This window comes from Varanus komodoensis, unplaced genomic scaffold, assembly GCF_004798865.1.
Source record: "Varanus komodoensis strain SLA01 unplaced genomic scaffold, ASM479886v1 scaffold42, whole genome shotgun sequence".
Lineage (NCBI taxonomy): Eukaryota > Metazoa > Chordata > Lepidosauria > Squamata > Varanidae > Varanus > Varanus komodoensis.
This window is the reverse complement of record NW_025335972.1, coordinates 3,394,718-3,421,449: the sequence shown is the minus strand read 5'-3', so window position 1 is coordinate 3,421,449 and position 26,732 is coordinate 3,394,718. Positions and strand designations below refer to the sequence as shown.

Genomic DNA, 26,732 nt, shown 5'->3' with positions numbered 1-26,732 from the left:
TGGGGAAATTTGACTTGGCTCATGGCCAATTTGGGTCACGACCAGAGTCCTGGAACAGATTAAGTTCATGAGCCAAGGTATCATTGTATACACAAATATAGACACTGCAACCCAGACACTCCTCGTGGATGCTACTTAAAAAGCCCGCCATTGCTCCTTTAAAGCCCCATGTAAATAGTGCATGCACACACACACAATGCTGGCTTTCCCTGGTAGTTTATACAGTTTTGCAGCTCCCACATGACTGCAGCAGAAGCAGGGAGGAGGCCTGGCAAGCTTCCCACACAGCATGGCAGGGATGCATTAGGCCATACCCATTTCAGTGCTGCTGATGCCTTGTCATAGGATGGATGCCTGCTGCCTTCAAAGGCCTTCCTGCCTTCAGACACTCCTTTATCACCTCGCTTTTGAAATCTGGTGTCTTTTTGTTTTTGACACCTGCTTTGCTGTGTCTGTTCCACTTCGCAGTTCCCCAGCATCCTTTTGAGTTCATATCTTCTAGTCTGAGGCTAGAACACACTTATGAGGGAACAAGTCTCACTGACCTCAGTGGAACTGACTTCTGAGTAGAGATGTTCAGGCTGATGGTGTTATGACCTTGGAATGCCCTCCCGAGAGATGAATGCCTGGAACCACCGCTGTACTCCTTTCAGCATCAGGTTAAAACCTTTTAACTTTATTTTTAGTGGGCTGAATGGTTTTAAACTCCTGTGCTTATTGCATTGGTGATTAATAGTATATTTAGCATTTAACATTGCATATTGATTGCAAATTGTTATGCATACTACCCTGAAACCATTTTTGGATGAAAGCAGGGTTCCAATCAGAGAGTAGCGCTGCTATAGCAGCAGTTCCTTCCATCACAATCTCTCATCCTTTTTCAGAAGAAACTTTCAAAGGGCTGTAATTTCCCTCAAAGATAACTTAGCTACAGCTCATTTGTATAGGTTAATATATTTATAGTTCATGTAGCAAGGCTGCATTTCTTTTCACAAGAGCTGGTGCAAAGGGATGTTATGTTATTCATGAAGTTGTGCCCGACCCATCGCGACCCCATGGACAACCTTCCTTCATGCTCTCCTGTCCTCCACCATCCCCCGGAGTCCACCTAAACTCACACCGACTGCTTCAGTGACTCCATCTAGCCACCTCATCCTCTGCCGTCCTCTTCTTCTTTTGCCGTCAATTGTTCCAGCATTAGGCTCTTCTCCAGGGAGTCCTTCCTTCTCATTAGGTGGCCAAAGTATTTGAGTTTCATCTTCAGTATCTGGCCTTCTAAGAGCAGTCAAGGTTGTTCTCCTCTAAGCCTGACCGGTTTGATATCCTTGCGGCCCAAGGGACTCACAGGAGTCTTCTCCAGAACGACAATTCAAAGGCCTCAATTCTTCAGCGCTCAGCCTTCCTTATGGTCCATGTCCATGGGGTTTCCATGGCAAGGATACTGGAATGGGTTGCCATTTCCCTCTCCAGTGGATCACGTTTTGTCAGAGCTCTCTGCTATGACCTGTCCGTCTTGGGTGGCCCTGCACAGCATAGCTCATGGCTTTATTGTGCTACGCAAGCCCCTTCACCACAACAAGGCAGTGATCCATGAAGGGGGGTGCAAAGGGAGGGGGAGGTTAAACATCAGATGGTTGAAAACATTTGTGGTTCTGAGATAGAGAATCCAAATCTTGCCCTCTTCCACCCAGTTAAATTTATAGCATGTGGCTGTAAATTATCCACTGGGAAATCTTTCTGGACATTTCTGTCTTTAGGCAAGTTGATATCTCCATGGGTCTAATCTATGTGAGTGCTGCCTGGAATCCTTTTTGGTTTCCAAGATGTGGCACCTAAGATGGTTACCTGGCCTTGCCTCATGTTAGGGTTGCCCTCGCTTTCCCCCATCTCTTTCCTTTAAAAGTGCTAAAATGGCCAAACTGTCTAACACATGGTAAGATGGGGAGCTAAACTGAGAGGGAGTCAGATGAAAAGAAGGGAGCCGGCAAGGCGAGTGGGCAGGGCGTTGTGATGACTCAGGGCCTAGCCACCCCATAATCAGTGTCAGGATCTTCACTGTTGTGCATGTTACACCAAGACTGGAGGCCCTTGCTGAAGCGATGAGTAACGGCGGCAGGATGGGGTGTGGGTTCCTGGATGCTGTTGAGGCCAGATGCCCCGATCAAAGCCAAAACCTGGGAACTGCACTCCGAGGTCTGCCCATTCATTAGCCGCAGTAGCCATCTTGGGTGTCACAAAGTATGGCAGATGGACAGATATGGACCTATGGTACCCAGTCCACCAGATGCTCTCTTGCCTATTATATTAGGAAGCACCTAAAATTAATAGGAGCTACACAAGAGAACTATTGTGTGCTTCCTGTTTACTTTAGTTTACAGGAGAGGAGGCTGCTCATTGGATGCTCCACCTCATACACCAAAATGTCTGGATCAGGGAAGCTGGCACATCCTTCCCCACTGCTCAGTGCCTTGCCTGTGCCCAAAGGTCAAATTCCGTCAGCACAATCCTTCAGAAGATGATCCACCCAGTAGCAGAGAAGCTCTGTTGTTATGGAAACAAGGCACATAGATTTTTTTCCGATATCCAATGTACTGAAGTATTATGAGGGTGGGAAGCCACAAGATAATCAAGTCTCACCCAAAGTAAAGTAGAATGTAAGTGTGTGTTTTGGGCAATGGAAAGAGAAGGCCAGCAGTTGGATAAAATTAACAGCCAAATGCAGCTGTACTTGGTCAACGCAGCATCTTTCCCCAAAAGTGTTAAAGTTTAGGATCCCCAACAAAGCATCCCCTCAAGTAATCCCCTTAATAACTGGCTTATTAAGCTACAGAAGCTGTCCTAGCAATTCAGGAAGCAGCTCTGCCTAGATGGCAGTTTGTTATGACACTCGAAGTGATGGTACATGGGAAAAAGAGATGGAGGCTCCGTGGACACTCTTTTCTCCCTCCCCTTCCCTGCTAAACATCGCTACTTGAGGGGTTAGCTAGCACCCTGTGCAAAGTCTCTTCCTGCAGAGCACAGAATGAAAGCGGGCCATAAGCAGCCCTTGCTGAGCCCTGAAATGGCCAGGGGTGCCCACCTGAGCATCAGGATGCTGCTGACACAGACCATTGTTTTTAGGTAGGCTTAGCTCATATGTCTAATGGAGCGAGTAGCACTCAAGATGCATAGACTCTCCTTGGAATCCTCTGTCGTAGTCCTGACAGAAACTCTATATTGCCTCAGTTCAGCAGAGCTGGAACCATAAAGCAGGAAAGAGATGGATTAAACCAAGAGTTAGGAAAGGGAGTTGGGGGGATATAGGCAGTCCCCCTTTGCACCCACTTCTCTCTGGGGAGGTAAACCTATGTCTGGTTTGCACTGTTTCTGACTCCATGTGGGCAGTCACATGACTGAATATTTGAGGGGAAGCCCCTGCACATAGAAAACAAACATGCCAAGGAAAATAGCTCTGGGCTAGGTCTCCCTCTGCTGGTTTTCTATGGGGGGCATCTTGTATGGAGAAGCAAAATATCACATGCCTTGGGGCCAACTGGTGCACTACCCGGTTTTGTATCGTTGGACATACACCAGAATCTCAGCATGACATGGCTTTTGGGGAGGATTCACTAAGTTTTTGTATACTGAGCACAGAAACCCATTCTGTCCCTCCCAGCAGGGCCCATCACAGTTCCTGCTTTAAAATGACAGCAAAATCAGTGAACCGCACTTAGGAAGGACGCTTAGGAGATGCTACAGTTAGTTACTGCTTTCTACAGATAAGGCAGTGTTGAGTGCCAGTGACTTTGAATTCTTGGTGAAATGTTTATGGGACTGCAAGCACAGAGGATGTTGATTAGGAGGGCAAAAATATGGGGGGAGGGGCTCTTCTATGTGGAGGCACATGTGTTTTTGCGCCATCTCAGCAGTCTTCCTGACAGCAAAACCATACACTTAATCACAGAATTAACAGATACTACTGGTTTCTATGGTGAAAAGATAAACTTCATGAGGTGCTATTAACAAGCTGCTAATAAATCAATGGAGGCCATGTCGTCATTGATCCTCAGTGCCCTTTCCTATTATCACCATTCACACCAGCAAGCCCTTGTTGATGTCATTAATTACTCCTGCAAAGGAACCCTCCTGCTTAGTTACAGCCCATCGTATAGAGAAATCTCACCATTTATCCCATGCTACCTTTCAGGGCTCATGAACTCCTTTTCATCCTTTCACCTATTTCCAGGAACATCTGACAGGGCCAGGACTATCCCTGAAACTAATTCATTGCAATTGATTATCTATCTGGTTGCAATGTGAAAGCAGCAGACACCATCCAAACTCAGCTGCGACTGGGAAATGGATGCCATCTGCAGCTGGAAGGAGCCTGCTCTACAAACGCGCAAGCTGCTTCACACAAGGACATACTGCAGGAAACCCGCAAAGAGAACTCAGTGCTGATAAGGGTGATAAACAACAAATGCACACCCATTTCCTGGTCTGTTGCGTTTTGATCCAATTGGCTGTGGCATGCCACAGTTTTGATTATTTGATTCATACCCCCCTTTCTCCCAAGAAAAACAGCACTTAAGGCAGTTTAAAATCATGAATACGATTTGATTAAAACAATAAAACAATGCAATCGAACACAATTAAAAATACAAGAGTAACAGAATCAACACAGCATCCAACCCAACAGACCTGCTTACATGCCCAAGCTCTGTGTTAATAAAGAGGTCTTTGCCTGCCAGTTGAACAATCACAGAGGAAATGAAACAAGCTTTCCTTGACAGGGAGTTCAGCAACTTGGGAAGAGTTACTGGGAAGACTCCCTTCTGTGTTGCCACCAAACATGCTTCTGAAAGTGACCATTTTGAACAAAGGGCCTCTCCTAAGAACCTAAAGCCCCAGGCAGGCTGAAATGGGAGAAGGTGGTCTTTTGGGTCGCTGCCCCAAGCCCTGTGGGGCTTTACAGGTTATAACCTCCACTTTGAACTCCGTCTGTAAACAGACTAATAGGCAGCAGGCAGTAAGCAGTAATGAGGAGTCACATTCTCCCGGTAACCATCCCCTGTCAAGCTGGAAGTCCAGCCTGGCCACCATATTCTGGACTTCCTGAAGTTTCAGAAGAATTTTCAAAGGCAGTCCCACGTAGAGTATGTTACTGTAATCCAAACAGGATGTAACCAAGGCATCCATGACTTTGTATGTCATTGAACAATATCCAGTATAATGATTCACAAACTGCTGTAAATAAAACCATGTGGCCTGCCACAGCCAATTGGATTAAAACAGCAGTGCGGGCAAATCAAGCCTGGGACAGCAAGGGCAGAGGAGGAAGAGGAAGCTGGTGCCAAACAGCAATAGCAGGCAGGGGAATAAATCAGCATTTACATAATTATTTGGTGGAATATCAGATGTTTTGATTTCAGAAGAAATGTTGGAAGAGAATATTCAACACAGACCTACTTTTCTGCAGGGAAAACAAAGAGTTGTGGGAAACACTGAAGCAAGTAATTCCATGGCCAATCTACCCCCCACCACAAAAAAAACTTGGCTTTTTAAAGATTGAAACTTATCTTTAAAGCAAATTGTTAATGACTAGGAATACATACTTGAAAAACATACCACTCAGAATCCAGAGGGTTGAACAACAAAGATTCCTGGTGGTCAAGAGTAAGGCTTTAGTAGCATATATAGCTCTTTCCCCTTTCCCACAGCTAGCAAAAATCAGGATACATTATGCAAAATAAGTTTTAAAAGGGGTAGCATTTATACAAGCTGCAGAACTCAGCATTTCTCAGACTTGTCTGGGCAGAAAATTCTAGGTTTTTTAGAAGCTTGAGAGTATACACTGTTCTGAAATCCTCACTGACTAGTAGGTGCATCAAGGTCGGTTAACTATTCTGCATCAAATCAGCATGTTATAAAGGTAGACAAACTGTCCTCTGATAAATTACAGGGCGGTTCAGCTGCTGGCAGGAAACAAATGTGCATCAAAGACATATTTGCCTTGAAAGGACATGCATTCCTCAAACACTGTTCACATAACGATCCTGTCAGGAAATTGCATCCAGCCCCAGCACATTTGTCAGCCCTCACTCAAGATCCTCCAGATTTTGGAGATTAGGGGGGAAAAACCAAGTAAGGAGGCTCAGCACCATTGGCTCAGCCTTGGCATGTCCAGACAAAACAAATTAATGTGTTCCACTGTACTCCAATATCCCCCTTCTACAGTATCTTCTATTAAAATATTAAAAAAGCCACAGAAGGCAGAAGTCATATATTTTAATTTCGTTCACACACAAACTCACACACATGATATCAAGTTAGAAAAAAAGCAAGGTCTGGAGCCACACCTGAATAGGTGAGAATTTGACACAAGGGGAGCCCTCATGAAACCAACATTATTTTGGTCCTATAAAGAGTTTTAAAAGCAAGTTGCAAAGGAGAAACAACATTCCTCCATTTCTCTCCCAAGCCCATACAGCAACTAAATATGCTGTCCTAAAAAGGGGGTGGGGGGAGATCTAGCACTACCAGGGAAGTGGGTTCAGTGGGGAACATTGTGCCATTCAATCAGTCCCAAAGATGATTCCCCGCGCCTTGGACATTTTGCCCCCACAGGCCCAGAAGCCTGTTAAAAATTCTGTAGGACAAAGGTTAGTTTAAGGCCTTTGGAGGACAGGAGATGGGGGTAGGGAAGAAGGGTGGTGAAATGATGAGCACCAGAGCTCAGCTTTGTCCGTCTCCTCCAGCTCCTACTGTTCGTTTGGGTTGGGATTCGCATCAGGATACTTGGTGAGGTCGAAGGTCAAAACTTTGCTGATGACACAGTCTCCTTGCTGTGAGGGGAAAAGGGATGGTGAGGAGTCGTATGGCAGCCACTTCACAGATCACACCACTAGAGCAGGTACTCTTAAAATCAATCAGACTGTAGAAATATATTTGTTCTCTATAATGGAGGCTTGAGCAGTAAAGGGCTTAGTTTTCAGGATTCACTCTTATCCTTGGCTTACGCAAAAGTGGCTTGGAAGACAGGGAGGAAGCAATTCATATGGCAAGAGAGGAGGGAAGCCTCTTGTAGAGTTGGTTGATCTTAGCCTAACAGCTGCAGTGCTCCTCCTTTATTTTTTTAAGCTTCTGCACTGCCTTCCATCAGAACAAATTCCTCTCCACTTTCGAGCATGCCACTGCTTCTCTCAGAAACAAACCAACACAGATAAGGAAGCAATAAAGCATATCACCTCTGAGCAGGAATGCCGTAACCTTTCCCTCACCACTGAGCAACTGTAATGCAGCTGCTACATCAGACCCTCACCCCTGCATCTGCAAGGGGCAAGCTCCCCTCCAGGGCAGAAAATGTACAGGGCTTATATGCTGACTCGAGAGTCCCAGCCCCCTCTGGCAATGAACGGTGTCCAAGGAGCTGTGCCTGTGAGTGAGCTCTGCCTCCTAAGCCACTGTCCCTCCTTCCAGGGTGCTCCATGCCTTAGCTCACTAGCCTCCCACTTCTCCATTGCAAGGAAATTGCATAGTGATGGTGGTCATGCTAATAAATAGACAACTGCCATTAACAAAGGCAGGGTTACCACCAACTGCAGCACGTTGTGCCCAAGACATTTCTCCCCTGCGCCATTGTGTACCTCAGGATAGACGCCAATGAGGCTCTCAGCCTTAGTGTAGAACTCCTCCTTCAAGGAAATGACAATGGCCTGGAAGTTGCAGGTCGACTGTTCCTTGATGTAATTGGCCACCTATGCAAAGGGCAGAGAGGTTGGGGAAGGGGGAATAAAACTGGCCTGTCCCAGCCTCTCCCACCTGTTTTCAAAGGCAAGCCAAGAGCATCTAGCTGACTCTTTGGCCTTTCCATCTACTGACCTTCCCAATGTTGGTGTTGTCCAAAGCGGCATCAATCTCATCCAAAACAAAGAAGGGAGCTGGTTTGTAGCTGGGGGCAGGAGAGAGCAATGGCAAGATGAACATATGGAAGCTGCCTCAATGCAGACAAGGCCTTGGTCCGTCTCATTCAGTTCAGCCCGCTCTGACTGGCAGCTGCATGAAGGGTCCTGGGAGGCTCCCACCGCAGATGTTGGAGACGGAGCCTGAGCACTTATATGTACAATACATGTGTTCCCCCACTGTGAGCCCTGCTATTCCCCTAGATCCTGGACACAGCCAGGGCTGCAGCCAAGGGCTCCCAAGCTTGTGCTGGAAACACAGGCTCCTGGGATGTTTGCGTCTAAGGAATAATGGAACCCAACATGATAGAGAACATCAAGCATTTCAGAGAATTTCATGTTCCCTTGCAAAACAAGGAGCCACGTCCCCACTCCTCGTGGTTAGTTGTGGAAATATTTTTGAGAACCCACAACCTGTATCTGCAAAAGATTCCCCTATTCGGTGGGTGGAGGATCTGCATCACTCACATAGATCTGATCCTCCAATACACCTACCACCCTTGTCTCTGAGCCACCAACCCACCCAAAAACGTCTAAGGGATCCTGAATCAAACATCCTTTAGGGACCTTTGCAGCTCACCTGTGGATGGCAAAGAGCAGTGCTAAGGCTGCCACTGTCTTCTCCCCACCAGATAGGTTGTCCATGGGTCGGAAGCGCTTGCCAGGGGCTACACAATTGTAGTTGATGCCATCCAGATAGGGCTCCTCTGGGTTCTCAGGGCCCAGGAAGGCCTGTAGAAGAAGGGTCATTGAGGTAGGAGATCTTTAGAAATTTGCATGCCAGGATCCAATACCTGGGCCCCGTCTTTCATAGGACCCTGTAAAAATAGGGATTTGGGAGAAAAGATGCAGGGCTGGAGGCTTAGAACCAGGTGATGATCCCCTTGCAGTCTGAGGGCCAAATTTCATTTTGAAAAAGCTCTCAGGGACTGCATTCCAGCAGGGTTGGCAACAGCAAAGAGGACCAAAACACTTGCATGCTGCAGCTAAAAGCTCTTGCTGCCAAGAACTAAACCTTAGGAGAGGCCTTTTCATCCTTGAGAATGGTGTGGGGGGGGGGGGGGGGAGGAGCCCAGTCAGTGGTTGGAAAAAATGGATGTATGTGGTCATGTGAAGAATCCCAGAAGTCAAGATTTGGCTCCCACCTGAGGTTCCACATTCCTGCATTAGTGCTTGCTATTCTCAGCATACACCAGGAAGGGCAGTGTGGGGAATACACTTCCAAGTCTTTCTGGTGTTATGAATCATAGGGAATACAGATTCATATGGATTCTTAGCATGCATTCAGAAAGGCAAGGATTATGGCATTTTTTGTTAAAAGAACAGATCAAGTTTCTAGTTCTTATGGTTGAAAGAAAACCTCTCCAAAGGACTGGAGGGAAGGGGGTGAAATAAGGTGATGATAATGCCAATCATCTGAGAGGAAGGGAAAATGCACATTCTATTAGGTTCCCTTCTCCCCACAAACAAGCAATGGTACTATTGTTGATGAATGTGCACTGTTCTTCAGGCAACTAAGGATAGACGCATGGAAATGCCTGCATCCACACAAGCTTAGCTCTGGCTGCACTGGAGTTATTGTCAGTTGGTGGAATTTGTCTCAGGACAATACAGAGCAGCATTTCAAAGGATGACAGATGATAAACAGCATATTTTGCATATGAATAGAAAGAATAGCAACTAGGCTATAATCATTCTTTTTGAGTGTTGATGTTTTAGATAACAATTTTGCTTGCAACTGGAAGGCAAATTTGCATAAATAGTATTTCTAAAGCATGTTTGTGTTGAATTCTTTCATTCTGACTCTGACAGAAATGGAATGTTGATTTCCAATTTGCAGTAAATTGGCTACCAATTAAAAAAAGCCTTGGCCAATTAGAGCAGGAGAAAACATACACATTGTTCTGTATAGACTCCATCCCATTTTAAGAGACGACATCTATTATAATAAACTGGAAATATTTAAACATCACAGTACTGAGGGCAACTGAATGGGTACATGTTACTATCCTGTAGAAGTTCTTAAAAGTACAGAATGTGATACTAGGCACAGAATGTCACTTCCTGAAAATCTCTTTTCTTCTTCTGTGAACAATATAACAGAAAACCGCTGGCTCTCATGGTTGAGAAGGCAGATTTGAAAGTATGCGAGCAATGCCTGCCTGGTATCTCAGAAGGGAGGGGAAGGGGGACATAAAATGATCAGACAAGGGAGCTTCAATGTACAGCAGCTTCCCTCTCCCTGCAATTAACAAAGTCAGAATATATGGTGCAAAGCAGCAAACACTAATGGAAAAATGTAAAGCGAAGTAAGAAATTGTGTAAAGTTGCACAATTTACATTATGTATAGATGTTGCGGAATCTGGGCTTTCTTGACTCAGAATTTAGATTCTTGGGATGCCATTTCTTCCTTTTTTTAAGTTAAAGAAGAGATTACATACTGGACATGGTAAGCAAGGAGTGTCCTCACCTGAGCACTGCTGTTTCGTGACAGGGCTTTGTATATCTCATCAATGTTGGTGGCCACAGACTCAAAGCAAGAGTTGAAGCGGTCAAAGCGCTCTTTCTTTATCTGTTCAAATGCCTGCTTGGCTTTCTTGGCACGTTTCCGGGCAGCCTCAAATTCTATCAGGGGACAGGAAGAGGGAAAAGCCTGAATGTATTCCAGCCCTCCGACAGAAACTCCCAGTGCATCTTGCAAGCCCTCCTACTAGCTAGAAGGTTGCAAGGCAGCCCAGTACCGTCAGAGGTCTCCTGGAACTTGTCCCGCACGCTCTCCAGCTTCTCCATGGCCTTCATGTTAGGCGCAGCAATTCTCTGCAGGATGCTCTGCTGCTCGTTCAACTTCTGCTGCAGCTGGTTCATCTCCTGTTTGATCTCATCTTCAGCCTGGACGTCCTGTAAGAAGAACAATGGGAGGAAATGCTGGAAGCCAGAGAACTGCTGGCTTCCCCTGCAAAAGCAGAAATGTCAAGGGAACCCAGACAAATGTGGCATCAAAACAGCCAGGGATAGAGCTGTTCACCAGTTTTGCAATGCAGGATCAGGCTGGAAGATGACTCACTTTACCCAGCCAAGATGTGGGGCAAGGAAGAATCCTTTGGGGTTGATGCTTTTGGGAGGGGAGGTGGGAAGCTTTCAGCAAGCACTCCAGTCTCTGCAGGGGCAGAGTCCTATCTGCCTTTCTTTTCTCTTCTCTTTAAGCTTAACCTGTAGCATGGAGAAGCAGTAGGGTACTTGGGGGAGTGATTCTTGAGGGGCCAGAATATGAACCCCCAGATTCCAGTCTGAAGACTCGATTAAGACTCGATTAAGGATATAGGTAATGGGCAGAAAGTCAGGAAAGGAAGGTTAAGTCAATGATCCCTAGAGGGGCACTCAACACCTGTGTGCACAGGACACCCAGGACCATCCATGGCTCAATTGGGAGAAAAGGGATGGCATGTGGATGATACAGAACATGAGAGGACAAACCTGTTTAAATCCTGTAGAACTGGGGCATGGGGGAGATGGAGAAGGGGAGGGGGAGGGGAAGCCCCAAGTGGAGCGCTTTGTTTGTGGACATACATCCCTAAGTTCTACTTGTGCACAGCCCCACTAGGTGGGGACAAGGAGGTGCAAACACAAGATAGCTCTTCTGGGTTCCTGATAAACGAGCTGACCAACAATGGGGTGGGGACCACAGGGGCTCCATCCCATGAATTGTGGGATGATGCTTGATACATGCCATAATCACTGTCCAACTATTTTGAAAACAGAGTAGTCACAAAAAAGACCACTACTTCTTTAAATTAGGTAATGGCCTTTTGGATGCCCCCCTTCATACAAGAAAAGGCAGGGAAGTGCTTGGGAATTCTAAAATTCTTTTGCCAAGTCACAACTACATGGTACAAAAGGAAAGCTCTAACTGGTTTGGACCCAGAACATCTTCTCTAGGAACCTGCTTTCTCCCTCAGGTAATCTTTGGAGGCCCTGCTTTGTGTTCCTTTCCCAACAGAGGCATGATGGGCAGTAATGTGCAATGGGGCCTTCTCAGCATCAGCCCCTAGAATTCTGAACTCCTTTCTGGGGACAGTGCTCCTGGCTTCCTCAGTTTTTGAGAAGTAAAAATGTGAACTTTATTGTAGGGCTTTGGGGGATGTTGACAGATAGCCAAGATACTTGCCTGCTTTTTGTTCTAAATACTTGACTCTTTGGAAAAAGATTAGCTTAATATTTACTGTTGTTAATTCTGTGCAACAATCATGTTATTATGCTGCTGTGGTTTTGAATGAACTTTTTATTCTGATGTAGGTCATTTATTAAAATACTTTAAAGTAAACACATAAAATGGCTTAAGACGAGTGTGTCACTGAGTTGTGCGACTTGCTAGGAAGGTTGGAAAGGTGGCCTTCCACCCTCTGACTGCTCTGTTCCCTGGCACGGAAGTCAGCCTTTTACCTTATTTATTTATTTAAAACATTTCTATGCTGCCCCCATCGCAACAAAGCCTCGGGGCGGCTCACCTTCAGATCCTCAGAGAGGTCACTGTAGTCAATCTCAATGAGCGCTTCTCGTGCATACATGTTGGAGGTCCTCTGAGAACTGCTTGCTGTCTCCTCTCCCTGGGAGCCACCCTGCAACAGAACCATGGAAGGACGGAGCTGTGTTAACACTGCTGGCCAGCTTTATGCCTGGCACCTACTAGTTAAGGACTCCTGACCTCCTCCTGGCTGATGTCATCCATGGTGCCTTTCGAGAGGGGAAGTTTGATGTCCTGCATCTTACAGGCTTGCAGCAAATTGTGGCGGTCACTGCGCTTCTGCTCCAGCTTGGTTTCAATGGCCGTCACCTCCTTCTGCAAGTGCGTCATCTCCCTGCAGACAGCAGCCAAAGAGGTATGAAGTGAGGGCAGGCACAGAAAGTCACACCTTTGGGAAGGCAGCCAGGGGGCCTGAGGATTTGACACTGCCTACCACTGTGGGGGTAGTGCCAGAGGTTGATGCTTCTTACCCTTCATTAGGGTTCCAGTGCCCATCTGCCCCTGCTGTGAATCTCACTCAGATTGGATTGCCCATCATCCCTAGACATCCCTGTCATGACTGGGGTCTGCTCCAAGGAAGAGAGGCTTCTGTAGCACCACATACCCTGGGAAAATCTCTGCTCTGGTGTGGCCTGGCTGAATAGGCAGCACACCTCAGATGTATAATAGAGTCACAAATCAAGATGTTTACCAGACTTCCCTTCATTGCATTTCCTTATGCTTCACCAGTTTGCAAGAGCTGCTCACAGGTGGCATCTTAGCTGTCAATTGTATTTCCCAGCAAGAGACACTAGTGGCTCAGGAAGATTGACCCAGTTCAGACTATTAATTCTCATGGACTGAGAAAAAAACCAACCATGTCAACAACAAGCCAGCAGGAGGTACAAAACAGAATGTGGATTTTTTTTGCCAGGGAGACAGCAAAGGTGATGCACAATGCAGACCATCGCACATGATGGTAAACGTGAGAAACCAATCAGTTGGATGCTCAAGTTATAGAAGTGTGTACACATGAAAGAGAGAACGCGATTGCAGAAAAAAGCACTTTTTACACAACGTGTACTTAAAATATGGGATTCATTACCACAAAAGGTGGCCCCTGACTCGGCCACCTTCAACCAGGGTTTAAAAACCAGGTTGCCAGTGGCAACCATCCTCCTTTTCCTGAAAGTCCTCAGTGGTCCCACAAAGATCCTCTTCTTTCCCAAATTTTCCGCACACACTGAAGACTTGCCAGGTGTGAGAGTCCTGCTCCTCCATCCCTGTGATGTGCCGCCCAGGGAATGCAGGTGAGGGGCAGAGTCAGGGGCAAGCACAGATGTGCCCAGACAGCTGGCTATTCAATCAGGCCAAAAACCTCTGGTCTTAAACAAGCCCCACAAAAGACCCTGCTGGACGATTAGCTGTGAGAACTAAACGGCACCTCCGCATAGGGAGAAGGCACACCTCCCAGGGACAAGGTGTTGGAGTAGGTTGCTGCCGCAGCTACAGCCCACTTGCAAGTTTCCCAGAAGCCTGTGCTGGCTGGACAAAGCTTGCACTTGGCCCACTCTAGCAGCAGGTTCAGCTTCAGCGGTTTTTGGATGCTGCAAGCATTCCTTCCTCCCATCATCAGTGGGAGGTGTGAATCCAATGCGGTAATCCAAGACCACCCAAAATGGCAGGCTGAAGCCAAGGAAGCAGTCAGCCTCGGAGACCACACTCCTCAGTTGTCTCAAGCTCCACCCCCAGTGGCCAAGACTCACTTGTTGGCCCCGCCCAGCTTCTTACGGATCTCTTCCATCTCGTGGTTCTTGTCGTTCACCTCAGATTTCTTGGCCAGGTGCTGGTTCTTCAAGTCCTGCAGCTGCGCCATGGTCTCGTCAATGATCTTCATGTGCCGCTGCTCCTCCTGAGGAGGGGGGAGGGGAGAGGGAGGAGGTGGGTGAAGACTGCTGCCACAAGACTCAGCTGCTCCTTCCCACCTCTGAACCCAGGTGCCACATGGATCCCTCAACCAAGCCCCTGCCTGGACAGGCCCCTCTCTCACCTTCTTGAGCTTCTCAATCTCCGCCTCATCCTTCTTGACTGTTTGCTCCCACATATGTACTTTGTCCTGATCCTCTTTCAACTGGTTCTTCTCATAGTCCAGCTGGATGCCCAGGCGGGTTTTCTGGTTCTCGAACTCCAGCCTGTGGAAGGGGCAGGGGGAAAGTTGGGTGCCAGAACCAAACCTCCCTCTCCCCATCCTTGGACGCATTCAGCTCTTTGAGCACGGGAAGAAAGGGGGTCAGTACCTTTTCTTGGCAATCTCATTCTGTCGCTTCACCTTCTCCTCCTCAAATTCCCGGATGTTCCTCACCCCAATCTCCCGGCAGAACTCTTCAAATACCTCATCTTCCACCTGCGAAAATGGGAACGGACCCAGTTAAGATAAAGCATGCAGACAATAGGACAGAACAGAGCAATGCTTGTGTTGTTTTGAAAACCAATCAAGGAATCCTGTTCCCCCTTCACTTTTACCTGTTGTGTAACCCTCTTGGGCACTCCAGAAGATTCTGGACCGGCTGGGTAGTCATTTCACCCAGAGTGTTAACCAAGCCCAAATTCATGCCCACCTAGCCCAGGCCCACCTAAGCCTCAGACATGTCATATCCCTTCTTTCTTGCTCATGTGTACCTGAACCGGGACTGAAACTGGAATCTCCTACATGCAAAGCACACATTCTGTCCCAGAGCTATGGCCCCTCCCCATGTTAAGCGAGAGGGAACCCTACAACAGACCCCAATCTCCGTGAATGCCATGGGAAGATCTGTAACCAGAGGTAGCAGAGTGCGTAGTTGTCCTTCAGGGCAACCTGTCCTCTAGTACAGATCTCCTCATTGGAAGAACCACAAAGTTCTTATTATGCATATTTGTATCCCACCAAGCTGCCTAGAATGCAATTTCAAAGCCACCAGAGAAGAGGGTAGACATCAAGACATGGTGACAGCTCGGTACTTTCCTCCCTCTTTTTCCAAGGCCCCTGGGCTGAAACACCAGCTTTCCACAGAACATCCCAGTCTGCATCTCACACCTTCCACATTCCCTTTTAGGCACAGACTCTTTAGCTTCCCTCAGCCTTGATCTTGGACACACCTGGTTCATCTTCTCCTTCAGTTCCTTCATCTCACGCTCTCTCCCCTGGATAATACGCTTGATGTCATTGATGCGAGGCCCGAAGTTGGCCAGTTCACTTTCCAGCTTAGACTTTTCCTGTTAGATATGGCATTTAATTAAGGATGTAGACTGGGGAACTGAAAAATTGATGTTAGGAAGTCTCCAATGCCCCCTACCCACTCCTCCAAGCAGAAAAGCCAATTACACTCCCATTCATTTGGAAAGTGGCAGAATTGGGGTGTCAGAGTTTGTCTCTGGGGACCAGATAGGTTTAGCATGTAATTCCACAACCAAAACCCATGCCACCCATGCCTCTGAAGGGGTTGGGATGTTTTTACTGCAGAACAAGAACACAATTCTTCTTTTGGAAAGTCACCTACTCTTTGGTGTCTTGCTGTTTGCCTAAAAGCTGGCTCGCAGCAGGTTCTCACACACCTCAACAGTAAGAAGCCTGTCCCAGGGTGTACGTTAAGCTAATGTACATGTCAGTTTCAGCCTAAAAGTTTAAATGTTCTAACCAGGGGAGTGGTGGTAGGGAACCAACTAAAGTCCTGGTTTTGCTGAGGGCTCCCCTGAGCTGAGAGCTGACAGCCCTCCCTCCGTGTCTCCTGCAGTGTGATCTTCAAGATCCGCTGCTTGGGAATCACTGTTTTAAGTTCAATGGCAACAGACAGAATCAGGCAAGGAACTGAAGGCCTGAAGGGGATCTGGCTCCAAACGGATATCATAAATGAATGAATGAATGAGCCACCATACCTGAAGATTGAGAGCGAGATGCCGGGTCTTGGTTTGCTCCAAGTCACTCTGGGAGTATTTCAAGCGCATTTGCAAGCCGTGGGCCTGGGACTGGACCTGGCGCAGCTCTGCCTCCTTTCGCTTGGCCTTCATTTGCTCCTGGGAGAGGGCAATTTAGAAAAAGAACAACAACCCTGAATGAGAAAATGATCTTGCTGCCATGCTGCAGTCAGCTCTGAAAACTGCAGGGTTAGATTGCAGGAATAGACTAAAGAGGATTTAGAAGGAATCCTAACCCTGTCTCAAAAGGCTGAAAGATGCCATAATGAACAATTCCAAAAAGACGAGTGTTTCTATCAAGTTTCCCCAAAAATAAGACTGGGTCTTATATTAATTTTTGCTCCAAAAGACACATTAGGGCTTATTTTCAGGTGATGTCTTATTTTTAATTACAAAAGCCATAAGATTCTTGCCCTGAGAGTCCTCCACGATTCCTTTCTTGTACTCGATGAAATAGCTCTTTTTTTTGCACTCATCTTGTCTGGGGATCAAAATATTATTCCCTTTAAATCTACCATTAAATCAAGTGTTAATTGAAGACTTATGAGGCAGGAGTGGCAGCACACGAGTGCATTAAGTATGTCCATTACAACACATGACATATTGAATTATGAAACATGTCCATTCGTTATCAAGTGTGCATGTTATTTGTGTGTTGTGTCTGTACTCTGGTCATTCAGCAATAATCTCGAGTTTACCTCTCATCCAAAGGCGCCCACTTGGGTATTTACAAATACTTTAATGTAAATAATTTTATATATTAATATCATTATTTTATAATTCAATATGTCCGTCATGTGTTGCAACAGACGTACTAAATGGATCCGTCAGGCTGATGATCTTAACTGGGGCTTATTTTCCAGTTAGGTCTTATTTTCAGGAAATACAGCATAGACCTAGCCCTTAAAATCAGGTATTCCATGCAATGCATAACAAGTGTAGTTGCAAACAAAATGTGTGCATTCTGTTACAACTTAAACTCACAAATTCACCAAAGCAAGTCTGTCCATAGACAAAGATACTAGTTTGTCCAGCATGTTCAAAAGCGTAAGACACAAACCAAGCATAACCACTCTGCCAGAATGGGACAATTTCAATGATTTTGTGATCCAGCCTTATGAAGGATGCCTCTGGGATCACGGTAAATATGAGTGGCACCTGCATACAGATGTCTGATCCCCCAGTGAGCCACCAACAATCACCCTTCATTTGAAAGATATGACATATAACTTTCCAAATGGTGACTGTTGCTGGGTTTGTTGGGCAAATATATCTCTGTGCATGTATGCTACTCGTACATGACAGATTTTCAGAAGAATCCATCGTAAGACTGGCTGGTCAAAATAATTGCAATTGTCAAATTTCCTCAGAGTAGTTGTGCTTAGTCTGTAGTATAACACACACACACATAAATTTAAATAAACATGACAAGGCAATGTCACCCCTAACTAGAAACAGAGAAAAAAGCTAGGTCAGATATTCCAAAATGTATTTGCTGAGCTGGACAGTGGAGAAAAGGTACTGCCAGAGCTTGGGAAAACAGAAGCATGAATGGTGCGACTATGTGCCCATTGGGATTTTTTTGTAATCAAGAGCTACAGCATCAAGGGCATTGCCCAGAAATCATGCGCACCATAATGCATGCACACACTTGATGTTGTTGACCCAGAACTCTCATCACCTTGATCACCAATCACTAGGGTTGACGGAAGCTGAAATCCAACAGCATGCATAAGGATTCCCCGAAGAGATTTAGAGCAAAGATGGCAGCCAGCCCTCCAGATGTTTTAGCTTACAACTCCCATCAGCCCTAACTGGTATAGTCAATGAATGAAAGCAATTGTAGACACACATCCAGCACCCCACAAGTGGCCCATCCTTGCTTTAAATAGTAAGGCAGATACTTCCAAATGAATGTGCTTAGGATTGAGTGGTAAGACCCAATACATTCAATGGGACTTACTCCACAGTAAATATGGGCAAGGGATTGTAGCCTTAGAAGTCTAATTCTCCCTGACAGTCTAAATCCAATTTCAGGCTGCAGCTGGGTGAAGGGGCAAACACATTCCCCCAAATAAAGAACAAATTACATACATAGAATCCAAGCTTAGCCTTCTCATTAGCATGCTAATCTGGTAGATATACATACATGAGTGTGCATGAATGAGAGGAAAGAGAGCATCTGTGTGTCTGTGTTTTATTGATTCATAAATGAATAAAACTTCCATTCAGATTAAAATAAAGAAATTCCTAATGGTTCATAGAATTCTTACACACTGCAATATAAAAACAATGAACAATAATAAATCATTCAAAACTCTGCAAGAAGGCAACAATAGAATGGGCAACTGTTAAAATCCCCTACAGGTCCGGGAAAGCTTGTGTGAACAAAGCCAGTTTTCAGCTGGTTGCAGAATGACTAATGAGGCCTCCTTTGAATTAATAATTACAAATTATTACTTTAATTTCAATTCTGTACTGGCCCATAGCCGAAGTTCTGTGAGGCTTCTGGGAAGATCTCAGGGGTCAAGCAGGACTATATTGGGAAAGGCCTGCACACCTGTATCAATTAAAATGGTATCTTCTCATATATCAGTTCTGCATGGAGAAGCATTCCATTGTTTGACCCTGCGATCCAAAACGGTAACAGGACAAATCCTGCTTTCCCACCCCTGGAGAAATTGGTCCCAGGACAGTCAGCGATGGCACACCAAGGCTGTCACAATGCCACGTCTCCTTGCTAACCACCACAGTTCCCTCTTTTGCATGAGAGAAGACTGTCTGCTAAGTGAACAACCAGGTGCACACTCTGGACTAGGATTCCTTGCAAGCTTTAAAACAGAGGCTCTCAAGAGGCTCACCAGTTTTAACCAGCTCCACTCCCTGGTGGCACTTGGGAAGAACATGCAGCTCCTTTGCTCATAGAAAACCCATGGGGATTAGATTATGGCTGAAGATGACTCAGCAACAAAATAAAAGGGATCTTCTGGACAGCAATGAAGGGAATGCCCAAGTTCAACACAGCTCCGTCGCCCCTAACATCCACATGGCTCACCTTGTTGGGCAGAACAAGGCATCGCTTCCCTCTCAGGCAAAATCCCTACCTTGCCCCTCAGCATTGTGCTTTCACGAGACTTAGGCTCAGGCAGACTGAACTCTGCTTGAGACGAAATCCATAATATAGCTTGTTTATGCATACCTTTACTCTACATGTAGGGCTTGGATGCTGCTGTCTTCAGCCAAGTGCCCCTGCAGCTCCATGTCACCTGAACATCATCAAGGAGTCCAAGACATATTCCAACACAAGAACGGCCAGCAGAGCCCCAGGGATCGACGAGCTCAAGTCTCCCCTCCCTTCCACATTATCTGTGTCTTACAGCAGCACTGGATAGCCTTCTACTATCATGCAAACCAGTTCCAACCTTTAGCTCCTCTGTCAGCCTCTCCTTCTTCTCCTTCAGCTTGTCCACTGCCTTTTCATCCCAGCGTCGGGCCTTGGCTTTCAGGTCACTGGCACCTCCCGAGATCACCCCTGACTTCTGGAACAGAGTTCCGTCCAGGGCTACAGTCTGCATGAGAAAGAGAGCAGCACACAAGGTAGTCGCATGAGGAAGAGGAAGGAAGTTTCGGTTGACAGAACAATGGCTACAAGCAATGATTCTATGCAAGAAGGAAGCTGCATTCTTTGGGTCAGATCGGAGTTAGCAACTCATGGTCCTCCAGATGTTTTGGCCTACAACTTCCATGATCCCTCATCCTTGGCTCCATTGGCTAGGGCTGATGGGAACTGTAGGCCAAAATATATGATCAAACACAACTTACAGGAAAGACAGAATAGAGTCTTTTGTGGTTCTGTTCAATCACAAGACTGAAAACTGAGGGCATAATTCAGCATCCCGAACATCTCACTTTTTTTTTTTTTTAATTAGAGCAACTTTCCAGCCCTTCTGTCTTGCAAAGGCAGAGACATGCACACTTTTGGTAAACTCTCACAAAAAGTAAAAAGAAAAGAAAAAGGAAAAAATGGGGCAAAGGAAGATACTGAAACGTTGGTATCTCACCAGCATTTATCACATATTACCTATTTCCCACACCCAGAACTAGCAGAAACCAAATCCATCAGGCAAAGTAAATAAGTGTATTTCCTTTGCTGTTATACATTTATACAGTGTCAGGCTTTCTCAGTGCACAATTTGACTTGAATTGCGTGTGCAGTTTTGTGGAAGGATCGTGGTCCATGCAGTGTAGCCTTCTCCAATCTGGCACCCTCTAGATACAGTGGACTATAATACTCAGTATCCCAAGCCAGCATCCCCAGGAGAGGGACACCATCTTGGAGAAGGCTGCCACGCAGGGTGATGGGCTGAATGGCCTCCTTTAACCTTGTGGCGCTGGTGTCCTCCAAAGGCGATGCGGCGCGCATCCTCCACGTTGTCGCACACAAGGGCGTTCCCACAGGCGTACTGCAGGGCCTTCTTAATGTGAGGAGGCTCGTAGCGAATCACATCAATCACCAGCTTGGCTCCCTTCAGCTCCCGGAGTTTTTCATCAGTGGGCTTCACCTGAGATGGGGAACAGACGAAATGACAAGTTTATGCCCACCTGCTTTGTCTCTGTAAGTTTTCTCTAATTTGTGAACTTGGACAAAATTGCTTGCAGTCATTTTCCTTCCCCTTCCCCAGGATAGGGGTCTACCTTATTGCCAAAGTACTTAGTCAGAAAGTGGGATGGGTGCCTGGCAATAACACAGAATTCAGTCACACAGGAGGGTTGGATGGAGCTTCCACATGTGCATGATTTGAGAGAGGGCTACCTGTGGAGTCATTTGGGCACCCCGAGTTCCCAACAGAGGCACAAGGAAGGAAGGAAGGAGACAGAGACCACTTTACAGGAAAGGAAAAGGATAAACCTTGTGCTTAGCCTTGCCTACTCCCACCACAGCATTGCCTATCTTTCCTTCAAGGAGCTCAGGCATCATGAATGGGAGTACTGCACATCAGACTCACAGCCACCTGGCACAGCAGGCTGTGCTGAGAGATACGTAAGATGCGCACAGCCACCCACGGAGCTTTGTGGCTGAGCAGCAATTCCACCTTGCCCTGCCCACCTAACCCTCACCTCAAGGTAGTCAAGTGGTAGGAAGGTCTCAGGCTCTCCCCGCTGCTCCTTGATGTATTGGATGCAGTCCCGGCCTGTCTTCTCCGAGTCGACAATGATAGCATCCATGTTCTTGCCCAGCACTTTGGTGACAGCAATCTGGTATTTCTTTTGGGTGGGCTGGCAGAGATCAATCAGACGCCCATACTGCAGGAAGAAAGGCAGAAGACTGAGGCACAGAGGGCTACTCTGGCCCAACCTCACCTTTGCTCCGCCACATGTGGCCTGGGCCTAGCTCAGGTGATCTGTGTTTATACTGCAGCACCACCTACCACAGATCCGGGGTAGAGCCGCTTGATGCTTTCCATGATCTCAGCCTTGCGCTGCTGTCGGCTGTTCTCCTGCCGGTCGATGCGGGCATCCCCCAGCTGCTCCATCACCTGGTTCAGCTCCTTGTTGATCTCGTCAATCCGGCGCTTTGCCAGCTCCACCTCCTCTGTCAGCTCCCCTTCCAGCTTCTTTTGCTCTTCCAAGGATTGCCTGAGGAAGGAGTGTAAAGATGGCCCAGGAGCAACCTGGCACCCCCACCCCCCGACATTTTGGACTGCAGCCCACATTAGGCCCAACATGGCCAATCACTGGGATTCTGGGAGATGCAACCCAATATACTGGAGGGGAACAGGTGTCTTAACCCTGCCCTTAGCACATTGAGCCAGAGGGTCTGACAGCACTGAATGGAAACTACCAGGGTTTCTCTTAGGGTGGCCCCTCTACACAACCCCAAACCCAAGCTGCTGCCTTCCTTGCACTCTGCTCCAGGCACTCCCTGCTCCCCAGTATCATGATGACAGTGCACTGCCTTGGCCCCTACTTGCTCGTGGCGATGTACTCCTCCAGCTTTTCGATACGCTTCTGGTTCTCCTCAATCTCTCGTAATTTCTGCTTTATCTTGGCCTAGAGAAAAGGGCCAATAAGAAACCCCTGAGCAACTCTAGACAGCTTAGTTCACAGTCAAGGAGTGCCTCAAGTAAAGGCAAGCATGAGGCATGAAACTTCCACAAGAAGGACATGCTACCAAAGCAACACTGGCAGGACAGGAGAGGAGCCAAGAAGGTCACTTAATCCAGAGTTCCCCCGCTGGTTCGCCACAGTCCTTACTGAAAGTGGGTCATATTGAAAGGGGGAGGGGTGGACCCACTGAAGGCAGGTCACATGAAAGTTGTCTTTGGGAGAATGAGAAAGACATGACAGAGAACAGAGGGAGAGAAGGCAGCAAACACTACACAAGAGGCACTTTGTTTTTCCACAGTGGGTCCTCTAGTGCAATTTGGATGTTTAAGGTAGGCCCTGAGGACAGACAGAGGGAAGGCCTCTAGATCCCACCTATTTCATGCAGGGATGAAATATTATCCTCTAAGTTCCCTTGACAGATTTTTGCTATACAAAATAAAAGGAACTATCCATTCACTCCATTTGCATAACATATGTCATGGGTTAATTCCTGGCACAGAATTTGGATCTCCTGGGTGCAGATTTTCCTTCTGAAAGCATGGAGTACACCCAACCCTAGGTACAGGGAACATGAGCAGAGAGCCCTGGAAGATGAATGGAGGGAGCCCACAAAAGCACTCAGAAATATCCACCTCAGTTTCTACTTTCTTCCTTTCCTCCAGATCCAGCCGGTCCTGATCTGCCTTCTGGTCACGGTTGAATTTCTCTAGCTCTTGGGCCAGGGTGGCTGCTCGCTTGCTGGCCTCCTCCTTCAGTCTGTGATATTTCTTCACCTGTTTGACAAGAGATGGTGGGAGAGAAGGGAAGAAACTGATTTAATTCTAGTTATGATCAGTTTTGCTGGCATACTGGAGTTCCTCCCGAGGAATCACCATGTAGTGCAAAACACTGAACTGCTTTCAGCCAAAGGGCCACATTCCATTTCAGAGAAGCTCTTGGCAGGATAACAGCCAGCCAAGAAACTCTGACGTGGCCACCAAAAACACGGCAGGGCAGATCATCTAGTCTGTAAGCGTAAGGGCACATTTTTAATTATTTTTCCAAATATTTGTTGGGAAGCAATTTTAGGGGACTGAAAACAATTAGGAGGGCAGCACTCTTTAGCCCACCTTTTGACTACAGGCCTGGCTCTTAGGGACATGTGTTCCAGTGGAGAGGAGAGCAGGGTCAAAGGCAAAAATGTGCCAGACAACTTTAGCATAAAGTGCTTACTGCTAGTAGCAAGTTTTTTTGTTTTGTTTTTTTAGATCAACCCTTTAATAGACGGGAGAAAATGCAAAGGACCCAGGAAACTATTCAACTATCAGTGCTCTGGAGAAAGAAGCATGGCCTTGGGGAGGGGGTACCAGTAAGGGCCAAGATGCCATGCTCTAATTCGAAGTTCCTTGGCTAGGAGAGGCAGCCCCTGCACAGATATTTACTTTGGGTCATGAAACGTGATGGCAGGGGCAGTTTAATGAAGGTCAATACTTCCTACTTAGTCCACACTGAAGAACAATGTCAAGAAATGCCCTTTGCTGCACTACTAGAACCACCTAAGGTGGTTCACAAACAACTTCTCCCTCCCAGTTGACGGAGAATTAATTTGCAGGTTCAAAAACCACAAAGAGAAACTGCGTCTCCATTTATAAACCCAGCTCAGACCTCTGCTGTATTTCCAGGGCCCTTCTCCCTACTTTGCTGCGTACAGATGGATGATCACCAGGGATCAGGGATGGCATGCTTTTGGTGGGACAGCCACCAAGAGGCGTGCTTGTCCCTTGCATTGTCTACTTTCAGGCAGGCTTTGGAGACCAATTTAGTTTGAGGGGGGCAGGATTGATGCTATGGCCTGGTCCTTTTGACTGTACCCTCAGTGCTTGGAGGCTCCAAGCAAAGTTTTTCAGTATTCCTCTGGCCTGCCAGGCTGAAGCTGCCAGGAGTGGGAAAAGTAGCACAAGTGATCTTTGCCTCCCCAACCTCAGTCTTTGGCGATTTTTGCTGGATGGGATTTTCCACCCATTCAAAGAGAGCATTTTGCAGAGTGAGGAAGTAGGCTGGAGATGGCTCAGAAGCTCTCATACCCTGCTTCACTGTTGGGGTTTGTTTGATTTCTGTATCACGTTTGAGATGCCTGAGTGAATGTAAGTTGTAAAAACAAACTAACTTGAGGGAATTTCAGGTATTATGGCTGGGAAAGGCTTTGAAGAGCCCTGGCATGTTGCTCAATAGGCCGAGTCCAGACTTCCACCCGACTGGGTCACACAAAGAAGCCCAAACCCCTAGCAATGCTTCTGGCCATCTTGGTCAGTTCCAGTGCTTTGAACGCACCTGGTTCTCCTCCAGTGTGAGGTCCCGGCCCTGGCTCTGGCTCTCTTCTTCCATGCGTTCCTCAAACTCTTGCCGGGCCTTCTCCACAGACAGCATCTCCTTCTCCAGCTCATCCATGTCACCTTTGCGCTTTTTGTACTGCTTCTGGGCATTCTGCAGGGACTTTTTGGCAGCTTCCAGTTTCTTGATCTTGTGAGATGTATTTTCCTTGGCCTTGATGTACTGAGGGCGCTTCTGGTTCAGCTCAGAATCCTTTTCCCTGTCAGAACATGTCATTACAAACAATCCTTTGCCTAATATTCAGAGGAACTCAGGACACACTCCTATCCTAGATTGTCCTGTAAACCAGGAGTCCTCAACCTTTTGGGGTCAGTTGGGCAAATCTGGAATTTTGGAGCTGCCATAGGCCTTCTCCAAAAGGATGCCTTGGTGCAGATGCCTAATCACAACATGCACAAGCTGAAGGCAGACTCTTTTAAAGAGACTTGCCCAAGGGGCCGGATCCCGCCATGCCCATTTGGACCTGCTGCACCTACTGCCGCCCATCTCGCCCCGCACGTGGGGAGGCAGTGGTTTGCTTGCTCAGAGAAAACAATCTTCAAGCAAGCCGCTGCCTCGTGCACCCGCCTTGCACCGACCCTGCCCCCACCCCGGCCTGCGCGCACCGTCGGCACCACCTTCCTGGCCCACGCCCAGCACCAGCAGCTTTCAACTGGCCCCCTGCTGAACAAGTTTGAGGACTCCTGCTCTAAAGTATGAGGCGGGGGAAGTTTTGAATTCCAACACACAAAGATATTCTTTTGAACCCAAATGATGTTGGTACTGGGGATGGTAACACTTTGCTTTGCAGAATGCCTTCATCTCAGTTAAAAAAAATAACATTTTAATTGCAAAAAATATTTAAAGAAAATTAAAATTGGGAGGGGCAGGAAACCAGAGGGGACATGCCAGTGCCCACAAGCAGCATGGTGGTAACTTCACTAAATGAAGTCATCTCCCAGGACTTCCAGTCTGGATCATGGAACTTGCTGTGCTACAACCTATAGATGGCCTACCAGACTGGATTTCGAAAGGATACACACCCTCACAAATGACTCCCTGTGGTACTATTCCATGTGGCTATGCAAACTCTGTGAATTCGCAACTGTGTTTGGGAGCAGTGGAAGGGTGCGAATCCAGTCACATGATCCTTCTGGCCCAGTGGGCATCCACCAGGAGGATTCCAACCGATCCTGAGGTACCCACACAGATGGCCTTGTGCGATGCTTATTCAGGCACAAACTGTGTAGGGCAGTGCCACAAGACACAGGCCCTTTGCAGCCTGTTGCACTGGATGCTAGAGCCAGGCTCCTGGTAGTGCATTTCACTTAAGTAACCTACAGGCTCAGCCCGTGAGGCCTCCCTCTACATTCGAGCACCACAGGACACAAGGCAGTGCTCCAGAACACAGTTAACACATGACAGAAGACCGGTGTTCAAGTCTACTGCATGGAGCATTTTTTGATTTTTAGGTGACACATGCATTAATTACAGTATATCACAGAAGTGAGTACACCCCTCACGTTTTGTAAATATTTTATTATATCTTTTCATGTGACAACCCTGAAGAAATGACACTTTGCCTCAGTAAAAAGTAGTGAGTATACAGCTTGTGTAACAGTGTAAATTTGCTGTCCCCTCAAAATAATTCAGCACACAGCCATTAATGTCTAAACCACTGGCAACAAAAGTGAGTACACCCCTAAGTGAAACTGTCCAAATTGGGCCCAAAGTGTCAATATTTTGTGTGGCCACCATTATTCTCCAGCACTGCCTTAACCCTCTTGGGCATGGAGTTCACCAGAGCTTCACAGGTTGCCACTGGAGTCCTACATGACGACATCACGGAGCTGGTGGATGTTAGAGACCTTGTGCTCCT

At 46.9% G+C, this 26,732-nt stretch overlaps 1 protein-coding gene across 1 annotated transcript in view; it reads right to left on the bottom strand.

The window, feature by feature from the left end:
• Positions 1-6,251: 6,251 nt before the first annotated feature.
• The window catches only part of SMC1A (structural maintenance of chromosomes 1A), a 27,431-nt gene continuing 6,950 nt past the window's right edge, over positions 6,252-26,732 (bottom strand). The window contains exons 6-25 of the mRNA XM_044443583.1: positions 24,815-25,073; positions 23,137-23,277; positions 22,365-22,447; positions 21,826-22,033; positions 21,515-21,700; positions 20,779-20,958; positions 19,819-19,965; positions 16,358-16,495; positions 15,581-15,697; positions 14,740-14,846; positions 14,493-14,634; positions 14,209-14,354; positions 12,644-12,797; positions 12,447-12,557; positions 10,683-10,839; positions 10,412-10,566; positions 8,521-8,672; positions 7,861-7,930; positions 7,626-7,736; positions 6,252-6,824 (exon numbers count right to left, since the gene is read on the bottom strand). Coding sequence (XP_044299518.1) covers positions 6,741-6,824; positions 7,626-7,736; positions 7,861-7,930; positions 8,521-8,672; positions 10,412-10,566; positions 10,683-10,839; positions 12,447-12,557; positions 12,644-12,797; positions 14,209-14,354; positions 14,493-14,634; positions 14,740-14,846; positions 15,581-15,697; positions 16,358-16,495; positions 19,819-19,965; positions 20,779-20,958; positions 21,515-21,700; positions 21,826-22,033; positions 22,365-22,447; positions 23,137-23,277; positions 24,815-25,073 — 2,848 coding nt within the window. The 3' untranslated portion in view covers positions 6,252-6,740. The remainder of the gene's footprint in view (positions 6,825-7,625; positions 7,737-7,860; positions 7,931-8,520; positions 8,673-10,411; positions 10,567-10,682; positions 10,840-12,446; positions 12,558-12,643; positions 12,798-14,208; positions 14,355-14,492; positions 14,635-14,739; positions 14,847-15,580; positions 15,698-16,357; positions 16,496-19,818; positions 19,966-20,778; positions 20,959-21,514; positions 21,701-21,825; positions 22,034-22,364; positions 22,448-23,136; positions 23,278-24,814; positions 25,074-26,732) is intronic.